The sequence below is a fragment of the Vicugna pacos genome, chromosome 7, assembly GCF_048564905.1.
Source record: "Vicugna pacos chromosome 7, VicPac4, whole genome shotgun sequence".
Classification (NCBI taxonomy): Eukaryota; Metazoa; Chordata; class Mammalia; order Artiodactyla; family Camelidae; genus Vicugna; species Vicugna pacos.
The window spans coordinates 77,942,309-77,963,883 of NC_132993.1; the positions used below are offsets into that span (position 1 = coordinate 77,942,309).

At 34.4% G+C, this 21,575-nt stretch overlaps 1 protein-coding gene across 1 annotated transcript in view; it reads right to left on the reverse strand.

Moving 5' to 3' along the window:
• Positions 1-21,575, reverse strand: part of COG5 (component of oligomeric golgi complex 5) — a 238,230-nt gene that overhangs the window by 113,331 nt on the left and 103,324 nt on the right. The window contains exon 7 of the mRNA XM_031679789.2: positions 19,673-19,803. Within this exon, the coding sequence (XP_031535649.1) occupies positions 19,673-19,803 (131 nt within the window). The remainder of the gene's footprint in view (positions 1-19,672; positions 19,804-21,575) is intronic.

Here is a 21,575-nt window from a genome sequence, read left to right on the forward strand (position 1 = left end):
TACACACACCCTTATGTTCACTGAAGCATTGTTTACAATAGTGAACATATGGAAGCAACCTAAGTGTTTGACAGATGAACAGGTAAAAAAGATGTACATACAATGGAATATTGCTCAACCATAAAAAAGAATGAAATCTTGACATTTGCAACAACACAGATGGACCTAGAGGGTTTACACTGAATGAAATAAGTCAGAAAGAGAAAAACAAATACCATATAAGCTCACTTTTATGGAAAATCTAAAAAACAAAATAAATGAACAAGCAAAATAAAGCAGAAGCAGACTCAGATACCGAAAGCAAAGTGGTGGTTGCCAGAGGAGATGGAATTGGGGGGTTGGATGAGATAGGTAAAGGGGATTAAGAGGTACAAAAATTCCCACAACAAAATAAATCTGTCATAGGATGTAATGTATAGCCTAGGAAGTAACAATCAATAATATTGTAATAACTTTGCATGGTGACAGAGGGTAATAAGACCTATTGTGATGATCATTTTATAATGTATTTGACTGTCAAATCATTATGTTGTATACCTGAAACTAATGTAATATTGTACACAACTATATTTCAATGAAAAGTATCTAATACAGCAATATTTGTAATAATTCTAATTTATACTACTTATACAAATTCTACATGTAATTTTAAGCTTGTTAATTAACATGACCACCTTCTCTATTAATGCCTGTTATTCATATTTGTGGTTTAATATAAATATATCATTTGTGATTTGGGAAACTATAAAATAATGAAAATTTGAAATAAAATTATTTAACATACATACAGAGGAGTGCAAAAATTATGTAAACATAGCTTTATGAATTATCACAGAATCGAAGCCAAAACCTTAGCAAACTACTTAAGCTTCTCTGAGACTTGGTTTCCTCATCTGCACAATGGCAAAAATAAAAGCACCAACATAAACAGAGAAGTGAAGTAATCCTTATAACTGATCTAGCACTGGAGACAGGAAAAGGAGCTCAATACTCTTGTTACCTCTTCCTGGCTCTGCTGGCATCGTGGTATAGTGAAAAGAATGTGAGATTTTAAAATTATACAGTCCTAAGACAAAAACCCAGCTGTTTTATTAATAAGCCATATGACTGTAGGCAAATTACTTTATCATTGATCAAATTTTAAATTATTCATATAATTAATGTTTACTTCCTAACCAGATTTTAAGATCTCTGAGGGAAGGTCCAAATTTTTGTTCAGTGCTCTACTTGTAGCATCTAGCACAGGTGCTAGAAAGGATAGGTATTCAAGAACTATCAGTTGAATAAGTGAATGAGTAAGTTAATTTTATATTTGGTTTGTTAATATATTCTTTGTTTGACTACTGAAAAGACTACTGAGATAACACATATAAAATACCTGCTTTCAGTAAATGAGTAACAGAAAATACTAGTTCTCAGATCATTTATTAATATCCTATTTTTAAAAATGTTTTTAACAGCTTTTGTTCCAGGTTCTAAGAAATTCTTAACACTTCATTTTAGTTAGCACTGAAACAAGTAGAGTTACCCAATATATATACAATTTGAGTAACTCTGAGGGATTCAGGTCTCTCCTATGTATCTCAAATTAATAAACTTAAAAATGATGAGGATATATGAAAGGAGGGATTCCCAAAGCTGGCTGGAAATCCTTTTTAATAAAAATGTAGGCAACAAGATCTCAACTCTAAAAACTCTGATTCAGCTGAATCAGACTGAGGCTTGGTTATAGTATTTTCAAAGCTTTTCAGATGCAGCCACCTGGGAAGCAACATTTGGAAACCACCTGACTAGACGATTCTGCCAGATTTCAAAAAATGAGAATCATTTATTCATGTCAAGACAGGATGTTGTGGTAAAGGAACAGAATACACAGAGAAATGACAGAGGAAAACTACAGAGTATACTTCAGGAGTGATGCACAGACTTCACTGCTTGAAATTTTGCATACATGAAAAAAATAATAAAAGATAATGTTGCTCAGGCAAACACAGGTCAGGTCACTGACAACCTTGAATAGCATTCTGTGAAATTTCTATTTTGTGCTATTTCATTGGTAATAGAAAAATCATTCATGTTTTCTAAATATCGTAATCTAAGTTGTTTGAGGAAATAAAAGTAATTAAATCAGCTTTGGCAATAGTTTAAAAAAAAAGGAAAAATGGCTTGAACTAGGGAGTTGCAATGAGAATATAAAGAGCAGGACAGATACATGAGATTCTGAAACACTGAAAAGTAACTGGATGCTCACTGACTACAATGGACAAGAGGTAAGGAGGAGTCTCCCGTTATCTCTGAAGTTTGAAGTGTGGGGGACTGAAAGGACGGAAAAAGAAAAAGAAAAAGGTCATTTGGGCGAGCAGGTGGGAGAGTGCAGGGATGGGAGAAGGAAAGGCTGCTTCTGAAGCACTTAGCTGTCGGACATGCTGAGTCTGCGGTGCCAACGTGGGGGCATTCTTGGTTGGATATGAGAACACTTTTGAAATGGATAATCAAAGGAGAAGTAAGCTAAACTCAAGTAATAAATAATGAAAATAGGGATGTTGGAAACTATAAATCACAAAAGGAGTAAAGAAAGAAAAGAATTGATGAGAGAGAATAGAATTGGGATGGTAGAATACTCTAATCAGAATTAAATGGAACATAAGAAAAACTGGAAATGAAATAATGGGAGATACAGACAATTAAAACAGCAATTAGAATATACAGTATGATGAAACGAGGAATAAGAGTTTAATGAAAACACACAGGAGGGGCGATTAACTCAGAATTGGGGAGGGAAGGAAGTAAGGAGGAGTCAGGAAATGCTCCTGAAAGGAAGAAGTCCCACCAAGACCTGAAGTGAAGTTGTCTTGGGAAGGTGTTGGCAGCTGGAGGTAAGGAGGTGTGGAAGATTTACAGAAGGAGTGGGAAAAGCAAAAGGAAAACTGCTCCAAGCAGAGAAACAGTATATACAAAAGCCTATGAATAAGAGCATACTGTGGAAACTAAATTCACTAATACAACACCTGTTAGATAACAGAACTTCAAAAATACCTGCTACAAATCCAGGTGCCTATGTAAGTGGCTCTCAAACTTTTGGTATACATAGAAGAGTTACCTGGGGCACTTGCTAACAGAAAAGGGAGGCATATGGAAGACTTGTAAGTTGCTGGTAAGATTTCAGTTTTTTTAATTTGAATGCTGGTAATACATGTCTGTTTGCTTTGTGAAAAATTCACTGAGCTGTGCTCTTATGATATGTGCACTTTTCTATCAATTATATTTTCATTAAAAAGTCTAAAGTAAATAATAAGAAATTAAAGACATAGATCATAACAAAAAATGTAAATCAGAAAAGGTCTCTGCTTAAATACCTAAAATATCATTAATGCTTTACAGTTTATTCTGCAACAAAGATATTAAATAATACATGAATGCTTAAACAATTAAATAAACATGAATCTTACATCTCAAGACAATATAAGCAAGTTTTGTGCATATGTGTGTGTGTATACACAATCACAATTACGTGTCATTCTTTTTAAAACTAAACTGACTCCAAAATATTGCCTAATAATAAAATATATACTTTGGTCTCAAATTTTGTTTTAGACTGAATGTATCTCCCCCAAATTCAGCTGAAGCCCTAACCCCCCATGTGGTATGTGGAGATGGGACCTTTGGGAGCTAATTAGGGTGAGGTGAAGTCATGAGGGTAGGACCCTGGTCTGATGGCATTCGTGTCCTTATAAAAAGAGAGATCAGAAAACTTGTGTATTTTCTCTACCAGGTGAGGACATAGCAGGAAGGTGGCTATCTGCAAGACAGGAAGAGAGCCTTCATCAGATATTGATCTTGGACTTCCGAGCTTCCAGAACTATGAGAACATTAAAATCTAATCCATTTGTAAAGCATGTAAATATTTGGCAGCTTGTGCTACCACAACAAAATACCAAGGGCTGGGTGCCTTAAATAACAGTGGGTTGAATATGTCCACCCAAAACTGAAGTCTCCCTGAAACCTCAGAATGTGACTTTATTTGGAGACAGGGTCTTTGTAGATGTGTAATTAGTTGAGAAGAGGTCATACTGGATTATAGTGGGCTCTAAACCCAGTAACTGACGTCCTTATGGGAGAACATCACACACACAGACACACACAGTGAAAAAGGCCTTGTGACAACAGAGGCTGTGACTGGAGTGACACGGTTACAAGCCATGGAACTTTCAAGGCCTGACTGTGACTGGAGCCACTAGAAGCTAGGAAGAGGCAAGGAATGATACTTTCCTGGCGCCCTCAGAGGGAGCATGGCCCTGCCAACACCTCAATTTGGATTTCTAACCACAGAACTGTGAGAGAATAAGTTTCTGTTGTTGTAAGCCACCTAGCTTGTGGTAATTTGATATTACGACAATCCTATAAAATCAATATAGAGAGTTAAGGGCAACAAGAAAAAAATGCATATGCTTACAACTCAAATGTCCACTGAATGGATCACAAAAATGTGGTATTCACATAATGAAATATTAATCAGCCTTAAAAAGAAATCCTGTCACATGCTACGACATGGATGAACTTTGAGCAGATTACGTTACATGAAATAAATCAGTCACACACACAATACTGTATGATTACATTTTATGGAGATAATATTATTTATGTATTATTTATATGAAGACAGTGCCTAGAGCAGGCAAATTCATGGAGACAGAAAGCAGAACTGTGGTTGTCAGGGGCTGAGGGAAGGAGAAGAACAGGGGTTGTTGTTTAATGGATACAGACTTTCACGTGAGCAAGAAGAGAATTCTGGAGAACATACCAACACTACTGAACTCTACACTTAAAAATGGTTATGGTGGTGAATTTTATGTTACGTGTATTTTATCACAATTTTAAAAATATATATGCTTGGATTTCATCTTCAGACACCCTAATTTGACAGGTTTAGGAATGAGGCCAAGGAATCTGGATCACTGTGGTAAAAATAATGTTTCCGCTGCAGTCATCGAGTAAGGCCCTATTATGAACCAGCCATTGTTTTAGGGGCTTTACCCACGTGATGTCTGATCCTCTCCAACAAAATATTCAGAGCAGTTGTCTCTGTTCCCTACTGAAAGACAGAGAAACTGAGTTAACAGGAGTTCCAAGACAACAAAGAATAAATGGCAGAGTGCGGATTTGAGCATTAAGATGTCTGATTTTCAAGTTCACCCTTTTTCCAAATAACAACGGTTATTTGCAAATAAACATTAGTATCAATTAAAGAAAAGTCTGGTTTTCTTTAAACAGTAAAATAAAGTTTAAAAGTAAGGAAAATAACTTAAGTCAGTATTTTTTAATGCCCAGTTTTTTAATGCCAGTTTTATTTGTCAGTGCAGTACAGAGCTAAGGCACAACTGGCCGCCTCCCAGAGCCTGAGGGGCAGCAGTGGCGTGGGTAAGCAAGCCCTCTTCCTGGCTGGGGGCTGGGCCTCAGACCCTGGCCCTGTGCTAAAGAGGTTGATGGGAGTGGAGCCATCGGTGATGAGGGCTTATTTCAGGCCCAGGCTCTGGAGCAGGTTTACCTGCATCTCTGGGCCCGCCACAGTGAGGTCTCTGATGGTGCTGGGGCCCAGGGCCTCTGTCACCTGCCTGAACTTCTTCACCTCCACCTTGGCCAGCCGCTGGGCCGTGCTTACCTCCAGCTCCAGCTGGCCCCGGCAGAGACCAGCTCTAGCTCTCGTACTTACTTAATGAATGCTATCTTTTTACTTTGCTAAGTAAGAACATTTTTTAAAACTCACTATCTACTATCACGATTTCATAAAAGAAAGATTACTTAAATAATAAGAAAAACAGGAGGAATTCTGAGAATAAGTCACTACCTTGTTCTTATTTTGAATTCTAACGGGAGCTGATAAAACCTCTGCACGACTGCTACCAATCTACAGGTCAGTGTTGGGAAACCAGCACTTATGTTATCTTTCTGTACAAATATACAGGTTAGCCTATCTTGCTTGCATAGCCTCAGGCCAAAACTCTCCCTGAAAACTGTCCGTGAAGAAAGTCCTCCTCTCCTAGTACAGTGGGACACTGTGTTCTCCAGAAGTTTGATGGTTCTAATTCAGCAGCAAATAGTTAATCGACCTCCTGCCTCACGCACTCCACTGCCTACTCTCTGCAGCAAATCACAACTTAAGCACAGTATAAGTCAGTAAAATCATAAATTGCCCTTAATAGGATCCTCTTTCTCATCACATGGGTGATCCTGCTTATCTTGGAACTGCCAGCTTTGTGGGCCTCCTTTCTCAATGCTCCAGGATCAGTTCTAGGACTTCTCTTTGTTTCCTTCCACCACCCACCCAAACCCCGGCTTTACAAAACCAGACCCATTATTGGAATCCTGAGCCCTTGGGAGGTCTGTATTCACTGCAACGTCCCATCCTGATCTGCGACAAGAGTATACTTCATGGAAAGGCTTTCTCTCCTCGACAACAATGCTTAAAATGGCCTTCATAGCCATTAATTTTATTCTGACAACACAAGTAGAATAAGTATCTCAATGCTCACCTTACACTTAAGAAAACGAAAGCATTAAGACGGCAGGCCCACAGCTGCTGAATGGCAGGCCAGTTTTAGGCCTCAGCCTGGTCACTCCCTATTCTTTACTCTGAAACAGGTCATCCTGTCACCACTTGACTTTAGATCTCCACACATACCAGTTTTGCAGGTATTTGTAAAAGATCTCAAAACAGAATAACCATATTTGAAAAATACTATGATAGGAAGAGAGAAACTTCTACCGAAAAGGTAACAATGTCTTCCAGACAACATCTTCTCTTTAAATGAGTCGATATTCTAAGAATAATTTACCTACAGATTATTACTGTAACCTTCAATAAATCACTTAACCTTACATCAAATTTCCAAACTTCATAAACTGTAGTACAAAATGAGATGAAAGACCACATGATAGTCTCCTAAGGCAAAAGAAATAAAAGCAAAAGTAAATAAATGGTACCTAATCAAACAAACTTTTGCACAGTGAAGAAAACCATAAACAAAACAAAAAGACAACCTACAGACTGGGATAAAATATTTGCAATGATGTGACTGACAAGGGCTTAATTTCGAAATAACCCCAGAAAGCTCAAACGACTCAGTATCAAAAAAATAAACCCAATCAAAAACAGGAAGAAGACCTTAATAGACATTTCTCCAAACAAGACACACAGACGGCCAACAGGCACAGGAAAAGATGTTCAACATCGCTAATTATTAGAGAAATGCAAATCAAAACTGTAATGAGGTATCACCTCACATTAGGCAGAATGGCCATCATCAAAAAGTCTACAAATAGTAAATGCTGAAGAGAGTGTGGAGAAAAGGGAACCCTCCTACACTGTTGGTGGGAATGTAAATTGGCATAGCCGTTAAGGAAAACAGTATGGACGTTCTGTAAAAAACTGAAAATAGAGTTACCATATGATCCAGCAATCCTTGGGCATATATCCAGAAAAGACAAAATTTGAAAAGATACATGCACCCCAATGTTCAAAGAAGCACTATTTACAGTAGCCAAGACATGGAAGCAACCTAAATGTTCACCAACAGGTGAATGGATAAAGAAAATACACACATACACACACACACACAAAATATGGAGTATAATCAGCCTTAAAAAAGAATGAACTACTGTCATTTGCAGCAACATGGATAGACCTAAAGATTATCATACTAAGTAAGTGAGACAAAGACAAATATTATATATCACTTATAAGTGGAATCCAAAAAAATAATACAAACCAACTTATTTACAAAAGACTCACAAAGATAGAAAACAAACCTATAGTTACCAAAGAGGAAAGGGCAGAGGGAAGGATAAATCAGGTGTACAGGATTAACAGATACATAACCACTATATGTAAAACAGATAAACAACAAGGATTTACTATATAGCACAGGGAGCTATAGTCAGTATCTTATAATAATCTATAATGGAAAAGAAACTGAAGCTATACTTCTAAAACTAACACAATGTTGTAAATCAACTATAGTTACATAAAAATTAAGGTCATGTAATAGGGTAAAAGGACAGCTTCGTAAGTAGATCAAGAAAGACTTCAACCTCTTCGAAAACATTTCAGGAGATGGCACAATCATTTTCTATATTAAACTAAAGTTATTTCTCCTGCTTTGGAAACAAATACATATGATGCATTTTTTTTCTTTCTTTTTCAACATCTCTGTAGCATTACGTGAGAGGAAAATAAAATCCTACAAGAATACAGTCAGAAAAGAGGCATAGTTGTTTAGGAACCCTAAAAAGCTTGCCAAAACAGGAGCAGTGTAACCAAAGCAACCGCTAGTGCTGAGTTAATAGAACAGAGATAGAGCAACACTGCTGTCAAGACTGTTCCATAAAACAGCAAGCAATAGTCTAGCATTTACTAAGCTACAGGCAAAAAACAGATGACCTCTTTGAGCATAAATACAGCACTAAACCAAAAGTTTGGTAGGATTTTAAAAGCTTCAAATAACTGAAGTTAGAAATGGAAAAGGTGACAGAATTTGATCTAATCAGAAACAAAATGCAAACATTGCATAGTTGTACACTACCAGGAGTTCACTCTGCGAGGATTAAATAACCTTTGTATCATAAAGACTAATGATCATTTTTTACTTTTTTGTAAAAGTAATAAAATAATTCCTTAGCAGCTAAATCTTTTTCTTTAGGTTTCATATATAAAAGAATGCAATGAGCGGTGGGAAAGAAAAGGACAAATGCAACAAACTCTGTTGCTGCTATTCTGCTGTTTTGATCATTAGTGAGGAGGTTTCAGGACTACAATATTTCCTCAAGGTTTGATTAGAAAGCCATTTTATATTCAATTAAAATAAAAGATGAACACTAGAATCACATTAAAAAGCGGGGAGTGACAGAGAAAGGTGGGGAGGGAGAGAAAAATGATCCACATGTTTCCAACTTGGCTCCCCAAAGTCAAAGAGATTATAGTGACAAAGATGCAAAGTCAGCTCAAGCAAAAATTCAAAGAACACTTATCTTTCACTAAACAGACAATATTTACTGTTGAAAACCCCCCAAAGATTTTTGTTTTATTTTTCTATAGCATAGAAAGGAGTCAGATCTGAGAATTTTTATCAAAAAGCAGACAATTCTTTAAACTGCTCCCTCATTCGAATATATGTATTTAATAAACTGAGGCTAGTTTTCATTTAAATTTAACATAATAAAAAAAGCACAGCACCTTCATCATGCACAATAAATGAGGCATTCTAAAATCCAAGCGTTCTATTTATCAAGAGTAGTGTTAATAAATCCACAACACCTTCCACATAACAAGTATATATTAGGTCAAAACACTTAACAGCAATTTGTGATATTCATGTGCCCTAACATGACACATACACCTGATACTTTTTTGGAGCTATGAAATGCCTAAAACACTGAAAACCTAATGGAGCCCCATGGGAGATTACAAGTACTGAAGGAAGAGACAATCACATTAAACAACGCAATTTAAAAGCAAGAATTATATTAGCTGTCTTGGTTGTGATCCAGAGCTTACCAGTGGCTTTTCTGATTCACTAGCATACAGCACACTAATGCTTGATATGTACTGCTCGGCTAACCTAATATGATTATTTCAGATCCTGTTAACAATCAGCAGTCAACAGTGCATAACCAAATGAAATTAAGAAACTAAGACGAACATTTAATAGTGCAATATAATCTTATCAACCAGAAATCAACTTTATTCTAGCCCTTTTTGGAGAGAAGCAGAAAAGGAGAAGATCTATAGAAAGGCACAGGGAAAATGAGAGAATAAAGAAAAAAGAGAGAAGAGAATGAAAATGAACATGGATTGGAAGAGGAAGATTCTGCAGAAAAAGAGTAACACGCAGAGAGCCTAAGAAAATGGAGAAGGTAAAGAGATGATCAATATACAGAAAAAGTTTCTTTTAACTTCCAAATTTCTTTATATAAAACAAATCTGAAGAACATAGTCTATACGAACTATAGTCTGGCATTAAAGTTTTTAAATGATGTCAATACTTAAAACAATGTTCTAATCATATTAGATAATAGCAGAATATATTTCAAGGACACTAAAAATGGGTAATAATAAAATGAATTTTATAGGAAAATTAAAGTTATCATGAAATGATAATGTGGCAAGCCCCCAAATCTTACTCTTTCAATATAAATTATTTTGGATTTTTTGTGGGGGGGGGATTAGATTTATTTATTTAAAAACCTTTTTTAAATGGAAGTACTGGGGAATTGAACCCAGGACCTCGTACATGCTAAGCACACTGCCTACCTACAGAGGGAGCTACACCCTCCCTCTACAATATAATTTTTAAGTTAAATGTATATTTGTGGCTTACTTTTAAATAAAACAATACCATATAATAATTCTAGTCATTCTGGGCTTTTCCAAAGGTATTTATGGCAGACATTGTTAGTTATTCCCCCAAATTCATTCTCTCCTTCTTCCTTAATTAGTAAAAACCTCATTTTCCCAAGGAGTGGCAGTGTGCACTGCAGCAGGCAACGGCTCCTTATCAGCCTAAGCCAATGCTGACAATTCCATTTCTCTTCACCAGATCCTTGTTTTCACAGTCCTCCTGACAGCTGGGGTGACCAAGAGACCCATCTCTGGCCAATGAGACATAAGGACAGGTCTTCTGGGACAATCATGAACAAGGATTTTGTGACAGTGCCTTTTGACTGCCAGCTGACATGCCCTGTCTCCACACCTTGAACATAATGCCTATGGGTGTGACAGTTATCTTGTGACCATGATGTGACAAGTAAGATGACACTAAGGAAGGTAGAATGGAAAGAAAGACCTGCATCCTTGTCAAATAGCTGAAACAATATTAGCACTGCCCACATCCAGACAAACCCTTAACTGTTTAAGCCACTGCTGGTCTAGCTCGTTACAGCTCTAGCAGTCTCACCCAGCACCAAACTGATCAAAGCACAATATATAAAAATACAGGAGTCCATAACAATTAAAAAAAAAAAGGAAAACCAAAGAACAAAATTATGTGTCATTTGCCACCACTGAAGGTGATTTATTATATAAACTACTCTGTAAATTGTTAGTGAAAGTATAAAATTTAAGTATTTACCCATCGTTTTCATCATTTTAAAAAGAAACTGCAGTTCAGGGTAACCAAGTATTCTTATCTATTGAGTGAAAGTTCCTCTTTACAAAAGAATCATGGCTAACAAATACACAGTAATAACAAAAATTTAAAACCACTCTTTCACAATCTCTGTTGAAAAAAATAAAAAGATTTAGGCAAAAATTATCAATAGATGTTAAAACCATTAGCAGAAAGATTGACAGGGAGTTAAAATACTCTCAAGGTGCCATAATACACACAAATTCACAAAGTATTTCAATGGAGGAAAAAAATAATCTTTCTCAACAAAAGGTGCTTGAGCAACTGAATATGCCTATGAGAAAAAAATGAACCTTACATAAAAATTAAACTTAAAACATAAAATTATAAGATTATAAAAGGAAACGTAGGAAGAAAGCTTTCCAACTTTAGGGTAGACAAAAACTTCTTATATAACATACAACTGAAAACTGGATAAACTGGTTTTATCAAATTAAAAAATTTTGCTCTCCAAAAAGATGATATTGAGGCAGGGGGAGGGCAGCATTAGTCTTAAAGGCCAAAGACTAACCAATCAAATGTTCATCAACTTATCAATAAACAAAGTGAGTATATCCACAGATTGGAACATTACTCAGCAGTAAAAAGGACTACTTAAATATTCAACAACCATAGATGAACCTAAATAGTACACTGTGCTAAGTGAAAGAAGCTAGATAGGTAAGATTACCTACTGTCTAGTTCCATTTATATGACATTTTTAGAAAAAGGCAACTCCACAGAGAGAGAAAAAGCAAATCAGCAATGGCCTCAGTCTAGGGGTGGGAGGAGGAACTGACAGCAAACAGGCATTAGGATACTGCTTTGTGGTGATACCAGTTTTTTTAAAAAAAAATCTGGGTTGTGAGATGGCTGCACAACTATAAATTTAGTAAAACTCATCAAACTATAATGCTTAAAATGCATGAATTTTATGGTGTGTAAATCACACCTCTTTAACAATGCTAAAACAAAAAAGGCAAGCCACAGAATGGGAGAAAATATTTACAATACACATGTAGGACAAAAGAATGTACCCAGAATACAGTAAGAATCCTTACAGAGGGGAAGGTGTAGCTCAGTGGTAGAGCACGTGCTTAGCATGCACAACGTCCAGGGTTCAATCCCCAGTACCTCCATTATAAATAAACAAATAAATAGACATAATTACCGTCCCCCTCCAAAACCATAAACAAAACAAAACCAAAAACCAAAACAAAACCAAAAGCCAAAAAAGAAACAGGAAGACATTAAAAGAAAATGGCAGTGGGAGTATATAAATAAACAAAATTACCACCCCCCTCCAAAAAAACACAAACAAAACAAAAAGAATCCTTACAAATCAGTAAGAAGACAATAAATTCTTCAAATTTGGGCAGAGATCTTTGTAAGATTATTAGGCATTTGAAAAGTTGGTCACATCAGCAATTAAGAAAAGGTAAATTGAAACTATAGTGAGAATCTACCCTATTGAAATGGTTAAAATTTAAAAGACTGCCAACATCAAATTTTGGCAAGGATCTGGAGGAACCAAAACTCTAATCTACTCATATGGGAATATAAAATAGGAGAACCACTTTGGAAAACTAGCAGTCTCTCTAAAAAGTAAACATATCCTTCTTTGACAAAAACCCAACTATTCTTTGCATTAGGTATTTACTCAACAAAAGGAAACATGCTGACACAGACATATACTTGACTGTTCATGGCAGCTTTATTTGCAGTAGCCCCAAACTGAAAATAACCCAAATGACTGTCAATAAGTGAACAGATAAATGTACTTCAATAAAATGGAATACTAATTAGCAATTTAAAAAGGACCAGCTACCTATGCACACAATACAAATCAATTTCAAAATAATTGTGTTGAATGGATAGAGCCAGACACAAGAAACGAACACACAGTATGACTTCAATTGTATAAATCTACGGAAAATGCAAAGTAATCTATAGTGATGCAAAGTGGTTGCCTGGTTCTTCACTTTTTTTTCTGAATTGCAAAATAAAAATTGTAGCATTTACTGCTCTAACAAAAAGCCAGCATAAGGATGTTTAAATTGAGTAAAATAATATAAAGAAGAGTTATCCAAATTAAAAAGTTCTGAATTTTTGAGAAACAGAACACAATTTTACATACATTAAAGAGTGATTACCAAATTTTAATCAAAGAGTAGTGATAGAATTCTATATGAAATATAAAGAAACCTTAGTCAGTTTCTGAAAAAGTTATTCACAGGGCAGGATAAAAATGAGATATTATTCAGCAAAGTGAAAAACCATGGAGGGCAGTAACATTGAAGACCCTAGGGCTGGAAGCAAGTAGTTAGTCAGGTGTGAATCTGCACTGCAAGACCGCAGTAAGTAACGAAGCAGCCAGTGTTCCTGTGCATTGTTCACGGCAAGAGACCATATAAAGAAGAAAGTAACATGACTGTACAATACAGAAACAAGAATAACATTACTACTTTACACGTGGCATGGAACAAAAACACAGAGAAATAACATAACTGAAATACTGCAAAAGAGGAAACGGTGCTGGGAGGAAGAAAGGATGGAAGAGGGAAAATATTAAAGCACCCACCACCAAGAAAATACATTTAAATTGGGATCAGCACACATTTAAGGTTCTTAAAGGGCAAGATAGTAAATACTTCAGGCTGTGAAGGCCACATATGGTCTCTGTTGTATGTTCTTTGTTTTTCTTTCCAACTACTTAAAAATATTAAAAACAACTCTTAGCACTTGGGCCACAAAAAAACAGTCCACAGACTGTATGTAGTTTGTCAACCTCTGATTTAGAGTGTTAAATAAGAGTTCAAATTAATATCCATTCAAATGTAAGAATAAAATAGTAAGCACAAGCTGAACAAGCAGGACAAATTAAGCTTTAGGGAAACCTTTAGATGATCAATTTAGAATCTAAGGAAAGCTAACAGTGATAGAGGCAAAAGACAGGGGCGGCAAATTATCTACTGAGGCTGGTAAAATAAAGAAAATGTATGGTATCTTTAGATCTGTGTAACTTGAAGAGCTCATACGATGATCATCCTTTACACATTTTAAAATTGAGATATAACTGACATACATTATATTAGTTTCAGGTATATAATTTAATGATTCCATATTTGTATGTATTGCAAAATGATTACTACAGCAAGTTCAGTTAATAAACCTTTGTCACCATATATAGTCACAAAATTTTCTTCCTGTGATGAGAACTTTTAAAATCTACTCTATTAGCAACTTTTAAATATACAATACAGTATTATTAGCTATAGTCACAATGTTGTACGTTATATCTTCGTGACTTATTTTATAACTGGAAGTTTGTACCTTTTGGCCCCCTTCACCCATCTCGCCCTTCCCCTAAATTGTTTACTGTGTGTCAAGAGAAATGCTTCAAACAAGAGTTGAAAAATTATTGAAATTTATATTTAGTAAATGGCAAAAATATTTTGACCAAATATGCAAAACATTTCTGTAGATTCAAATGATGAGATCTGTTCTAGAATTAATGAGTCAAGCCAGGAAAAACAGCCCCTAACAATAGGAAAGCTAGACTTCTTAAAGCAGATATTAAGCTTGATAATCAATTGACATTGAGTCCACTGTTGGTGTTGGGCCCACAGAAAAGGATCACAAAAGAACTGTTGCATTCTGAACTATCGTAATTAATTACAAAAGGAATCAGTGGGTTCGACTTTGCCAGAAAGTTCTTTTTGAAGCTTAAGAAAATGCTTAACTTCCAGAAATCTTCAACACAACACATCTGAATTGGTACTTTTTCTGTACTAGGAACAGTTCAGAATTTTTAACTACGTAAGTAAAAAGGGTTCCTAACATCATAATCAGCTACTGTGTGCCATGGAGACAGTTAGCTTTTGAACTTCAATTCCACACTGTTATCTTAGAGAGTCTGTCTAGATTAGGCTGTCCTGGTAGTTTTAGCTGACAACTGCTAAGCACTGGTACTCTGGGCCTGACAGAGATTTTCTGACTCAGGGAAAAGGCGGGTTGGTGGATGTTTACATCCTAGTACTGGCAACTTATAGCCCAGTACAGAGCTGAAAAGACCTCAGCGCACAGACCCTCTTCCTGGTGACTTTTAAAGACAAAGAAGAACATCATCTTCCTCCATCCTGCAACCTCCAGAAAGTCCTGCACTTGTTTACTGGGAAAGCTTGTAATTCACAAGTTAAAGCCATCTTTCTAATTAAAATGTCACCATTTCACTGTGGGGGCCTGGTATCTATGGTGATGCAGGAACTCATCCAGATCAAAATCTCTATCACCTATTTTTGAAAGCTAGTTAGAGCTTGAGGTAATGGAGTCTGTTGCAATTTTGAAAACACCATAAGGTTCTCTCTTTCTTTGTCCAGCATGTGTCGATGAAAGATTCTGAGGATCAGTAAAAAAAAGAGGGAAAGAAAGAAAGAGGAGTCAAGGAAGAGCTGCGGATGGTCACCATACCTAGCCCCATGTTTGTGAAAAAGACTGCCAAGCAAATTGAAGAATGTTTTTCCTAATACGGTGATGATGCTATGCTTCCCAACTTTTTATAAAGAAAGTGGCAGTGGTATCACTACGAAACTGTTTCATACAGAAATAACATGACTTTGTGAGGTCAGAAATTTATAGTTTTTTAATATAATTAGAAACAACACTTCATTAGCATCTAAATAATTATTAGTTTATGTCTTCCAAGACCTAAGTTTTATAATAGAGTACTAGAGACTTTGTAGTACTACAAAGCTATTAAAACCTACAAATGAATACAGAACACTTAAGGAATTAACTAGGGAAAAAACAGTAATGCTCAAAAAGAAGTTATCTGCATTGATTTTAACATTCCTGGTTATGGAAAAAATGCTACAAAAAGAAATTGCACTAATTTTCTTTTAGTAAATTTAAGTTTTACAATTAATTGATACTGAAAATGATGGCCACCAACTACAGACTCAATAAAAGAAGATCTCTAATATTTTTGAAAAACCGAATTAATATCAGAAGTTAATTCTTAAATGCAAGTGATGACATGCAATTTCTCAAAAGTTCCTTGTTTACTGAGTATCTCTATTCAGGTTATGAGTCTATAAACTACCTAAGTGTAATATTTCAAGCATGCAATATTAATTAAAAATTAAAATGCTGTAATTATTTTAGTCTATACTTGTAATAAATATTAATAATATGTTTAACTATTTCAATGATTTCTTATAAATGGGAATATATTTTGAGAATCAAATAGATATAAGGGCCCCAATTGTTTTAACGGGAAGTGGAAAGAATATTCCAGGCATAAAAAGAACAAGAAGGACCTAAAGGAGGAAGGAAAATGGGCATGTGAACAACTAAAAGAAAGCTTGTGAAACAGAGAATGCAGAGGAGAGTGGCGTAAAAGATGTATATTTAAATGCTGACAAGAAGGAAAAGGGTAAGAGAGAGGATGACGTAATAAATGAGAGATGGAAATACAAACGATAAGGTTTCTTAAGAAAACGGGACCCAGGGTACAGGTGCTGCAAGAGGCACCTCTGGGAAATAGAAATTAAGGGTATCTGCCTTACTAGGTGTGTGGGGTGTGAGGGGAAGGCTGATGGACAGTGGACAGTCTAAAACAGTCATTTCAGAGAATGGAAAAAAAGAAAAAGTTGGACAGTAAGAAATAACAATTGCGAGGACTACTGAAAAACTGGTTTAGATTAGTCATCACATGGAGACTTCCCAAAGAAATTTTTATACTATAAAAATTCCTTTTTCAATATAAATTGCTTCACAAATTGTTAAATGATATAAAATGTAATTATTTAACAAAATTAGAATAAACTGCTTGGTCCTATTAAAAAAAAACAAAAAAGGGAAAGCAGGCACTCCAGACCATGACCCTACCACTTGCTAGCTGAGTAATCTGCAGCTTATTTCTTAACCTTTCCAGGCCTTTGTTTTCTTAACTATAAAAAGTGGATAATTATATCTTCCTCCCAGATCTGTTACTGTGACTGAGGTAAAAAATATAAAGTGACTAACACAAATCCTGGCAGAGAACAGGCATTCAATAAAGGTTAGTTTCATCCTTAATTCCTAAACTGCTTGCTGACACAGCTAGATGTTACCTCTGTCTTGTTGCTTTCTAAGAGGAATAGGAAAGAGGCTCCAAAACACAGACTATTTCCACTAAAACATCCTGCTTCCCAAAAATACTATCTCAGTGACATCATCATTGATGAGGGTTTCATCTTCTCATCTCTCCAAAGCCAGAAACCTGACTTTATGAGAATAACCCACAGGACCCAGGTCTGAGGGAAACACACACACAAGACTAAATTCAGAAATAAATGATGTTATAAGAATGAATATCAGTTTATACCTAAGAAACACTGTAAAAACTGTGAAATGAACCAGCATACTAACATTGGCAAATCAGTACATTTTCTCCCTTTCAGAAAATTACGTAGGAAGCCAAATTATACTCAGAAGGTTTATACATACGGAATTTAACAAGACAAATGAATTAGAAAATATTAATGATTAATGTTAAGAAACTATGATAATATAATACATGCAGTCTCACAAAGAGATAATATTCCCATCCACCTAGAAAAATCTACCCTCCTCCAAGCCACACAGAAACATACACCAAAATTAAAGCTTTCTGGTTCCACGCAGATCACTGCACATCTACCCAGTAAACACACAGTATTTTTAATCTTCTTCTTTATCTTATTTAATCTCATTGATAAGATACAAGCCACTAGCGAAACAACAGTCACCCACTGAAAAACTGAATAATCTTTTGATTAACTTTATACATTCTGAATATATAATAATACTATCACTATTTAAGGAATAATTTCTTTAAAGGTTATCAGTTCTACTTTAATTTCAGTATGATTTAAGAACTGAAGCAAAGTTATACTTGACAAATGTTAAAATGTACACAAAATAATAACATACCTAAAATAGTTTACTTAGGAATCTCTAGAAAATATTTAAAATATGAGAATATAATTTTAAAAAGGCTTTTAAGTAACCATTCCTTTGTGTGTTAAAATCCCTCGTCTCTGTTAAAAATTATATTTTAATTCTACAAACTTCAATATTGTTTCCCTTCTACCATTTTCCTCATGATTCTAAAATATAGTAAAATATTAAGAATTACGTAAGTTAAAGATATATGCATATATGTACATATATAGCAATAAAAACTTCACAGGTAAAAATTTTTAAACAGTAAACAGAGATTTAAGTCAGAGATTATTTTTAATGAACTGGGCTGCTACCAATTTTCTATACAAATATTCATCTTAATTCAAAGTTGACTTGCAATTCCTTGAGCATTTCTTTGAGAAAAAGGTATCATCTCTTATTTGATGTAGACAAGTATCTTATTTTTTTTAACAGTATAAGCATTTTATCTTTATAGTGAGATCTAGAGTTGAAACATAATTGGCAGCAAAGAAAACTAAACTCCAGTGTTAGAATAAAAGTTACCTTTGAAAAAAAGGAGAGAGTGGTGATTGTGAGAGATAGTGAAGAGACTCCAGTCCTATTTCTTGACCTGAGTTTTGATTTCACAGGTGTGGTATTTTATTCTATTTGTATGTCTCTAATTTGTTCACTTTTCAACATGTATACGATAATCAACTTTCAAAGTTCACTTAAAACAGTAACTGACATCAGTTACAATTAAGAATCAGAAGTCAAATAAATACCTTCCTGATTTAGAGACTAAAGAACTGAGTATTTATAAAACTGTTTTTGTCCAATACAAATGCACAAAATGAAATTCCTGGGCTAAAGAATATGAATAAAAATGCGTATTAATAACTGTATTTAGGTCCAATACAAGTGGAGAAAATATCTGGTGCAATATAGATAGAGAAGAACCGAGACTTACATCTAAATCATTGATTCTACTACATCAATACCTTTAGGTTTCCTCTAACTCAGAAAATTAAGCATCAGGAAAATGATACATTTGGAGAAATCTCGAGTCTTTTTTTTTTTTTTTTCCTAACAGAGAGATTATTAAGGGTGCAAGTTTCTGGGGTCAGAGTTCTTCATGTTTGCCAAACTATATCATTTCCTAGATGCGTGATCTTCGACAAATTATGTAAGCTCTTAGTTTCCGCATTTATGAAATGGAAGCAGCAATGATACCATGCTTACTGGGGTACTGAAAGGCTTACGTGAGTACCATGCCTCGGACAAACTAAGCATATTCAACATCTGTTAACTATCTATCTACATATACATACGATATTAAATATACTGCATATTATATATACTAGAAATTTTAGAATCTGTTTTTAGTAGAAGTAAATAAACATATATTTAAAAAACCTCCCTGTACTTAGTTTATGTCCTAAACTCCAATTCAAACCGTAGACCATAATCCATAATTCCCCAGTGATAAAACAAGGACATGTATCCCTTTTATAAAACCAAAATCAAATGTTCATCTATATTATGACATATTTTTCATATTAAAAAAGCAGTATTTTTTTTATTACCTGAGTCTCCACACCCTGCTCTAGTAGACGCTTAGCTTGATTTTCCACTTCGAGTCGAGCTCTTGCAATAAAAAGTAGATCATTTTCTATTACTTCAATTCCAGAAAGATCTATTCCTTGAGAAAGATAATCTATTAAAAAAAGAACATACATTTAAATATTTCAATACTGAATACGTATCAAGGTATCAAAGCATCACATCTGACTTCTTCAAAATATTGTAGATTTGTTGTTGAACACTATTCCCTTTCAAAATCTGTATTTAAAAGATAGTCATCCAAACATTTTCTACTTAATAAACAACTTTACTCTGGAGCAAAATATTCCAAATGTGACAGAATTGGTAGAGCAAGAGTAAAAATTATGATTATCCTAAATTCAAAGTACTATCAACAGATTACCAAAAAAGTGTGCCCAATTTATTTAGTGTAAATAAATATCCTGATAATCTTAGAAATTTCTCAAGTTGCAAGACAGTTTTAAAAGTTATTCTGTAATAACAAAACATTTGAAACAAATGTCCAACATTTACAGAATGATTACATGATCATACAGACCTAATTTACATTGAAGGATTTTCATGGTATTATTGAATAAAAAAATTACAGAGACATTAACCTATCTATATAATTATATGTAAACATATATGTATTTATATAATAATATGTGAACATAGAATTAAACTATAAATATAATATATAAATATAAACTCCATAGAATTATATATACTCTATTTATAGAATTATACCTGCAGAACAGGAAGTATGAAAAGAAATCTAACAATATGTTACAACAGTTGTCTCTGCACATTTCTATTTATAGAAACTTTTTTTTTATTTTTTGGCTTAATCCTAGACATACCTAAGGTAACTAAAATGCTACAAAAAGTCTGTGTTATGCTTTAATAAAAAGGTTTGAAAAATGAAAAACATGCTACAAATAAAGATCAAGGTTTTATTAAGCATCTCAGACATAGTTCTAAAATTCATATTTTCTATTTTAACAAGATAAATTATTTCTAAAAAACAAAACTGATCTATACAGATGATGATTGTTTTCTAGTTCCTCAACAGAATATCAAATGTGTCTCTCACTATATTCTCTTAATTAGAACTAATTTCTAAACTTTAAATCTTATTAAAATATATCCCTAGCACTTATATACTGTCGTATTTTACTTAAGGTGGGTCATAATGTACTACCTAGATGAAACTACATTAAACCATCCAGTACAATGCTAACTGACCACTTAGCAGTACCCAAGTATCTGCTGACTGAACACTATATAGTAGTTCTACCTAAGAGGATGAAAGGAAACAATGCAAAGGGTAGCTAATGGTAGTTACTACGAATTGTCCTTCAACCACAAGCATTTTTAAAAATGTGTCTATCTTAAAGGGACTTTTGGCTTTCTACAGTGGGAAGAGTATTGAAAATGCCTTTAAATCATTTGAGCTTAGATTCTGCCTCATAATTTACTCACTAGGTTATCATAATTAAGCAATACAGCCTCACTGAACCTCAGTTTTTTCATCAGTAAAATGTCAATAATTTATCATTTACATCCTACATAACTCTTTATAGACTATCAGAAGAATCGATATAAGTTCATGAATAACAAAGCATTTTATACACCAGTCTATTATGTAAATGTAGGATGAATTATAATCTACAGGAAATATTTTTAATCTGATTTTTAAATTTTATTTTTCATAAAAGTTTGAGAAAATTATATCTAGTCTAAGTTGTGGTACATGATCAATGAGGAAATGCTATGTTCACCCTGAAACACTGACTAGACCATATAGAATCAAACTACAAACATACAGATAATAGAAAATAATCTTCTTTTCACGCTTGTTAACAACTTTTCTTTTTTTCTGTTATCTGAGAAAAAATATCA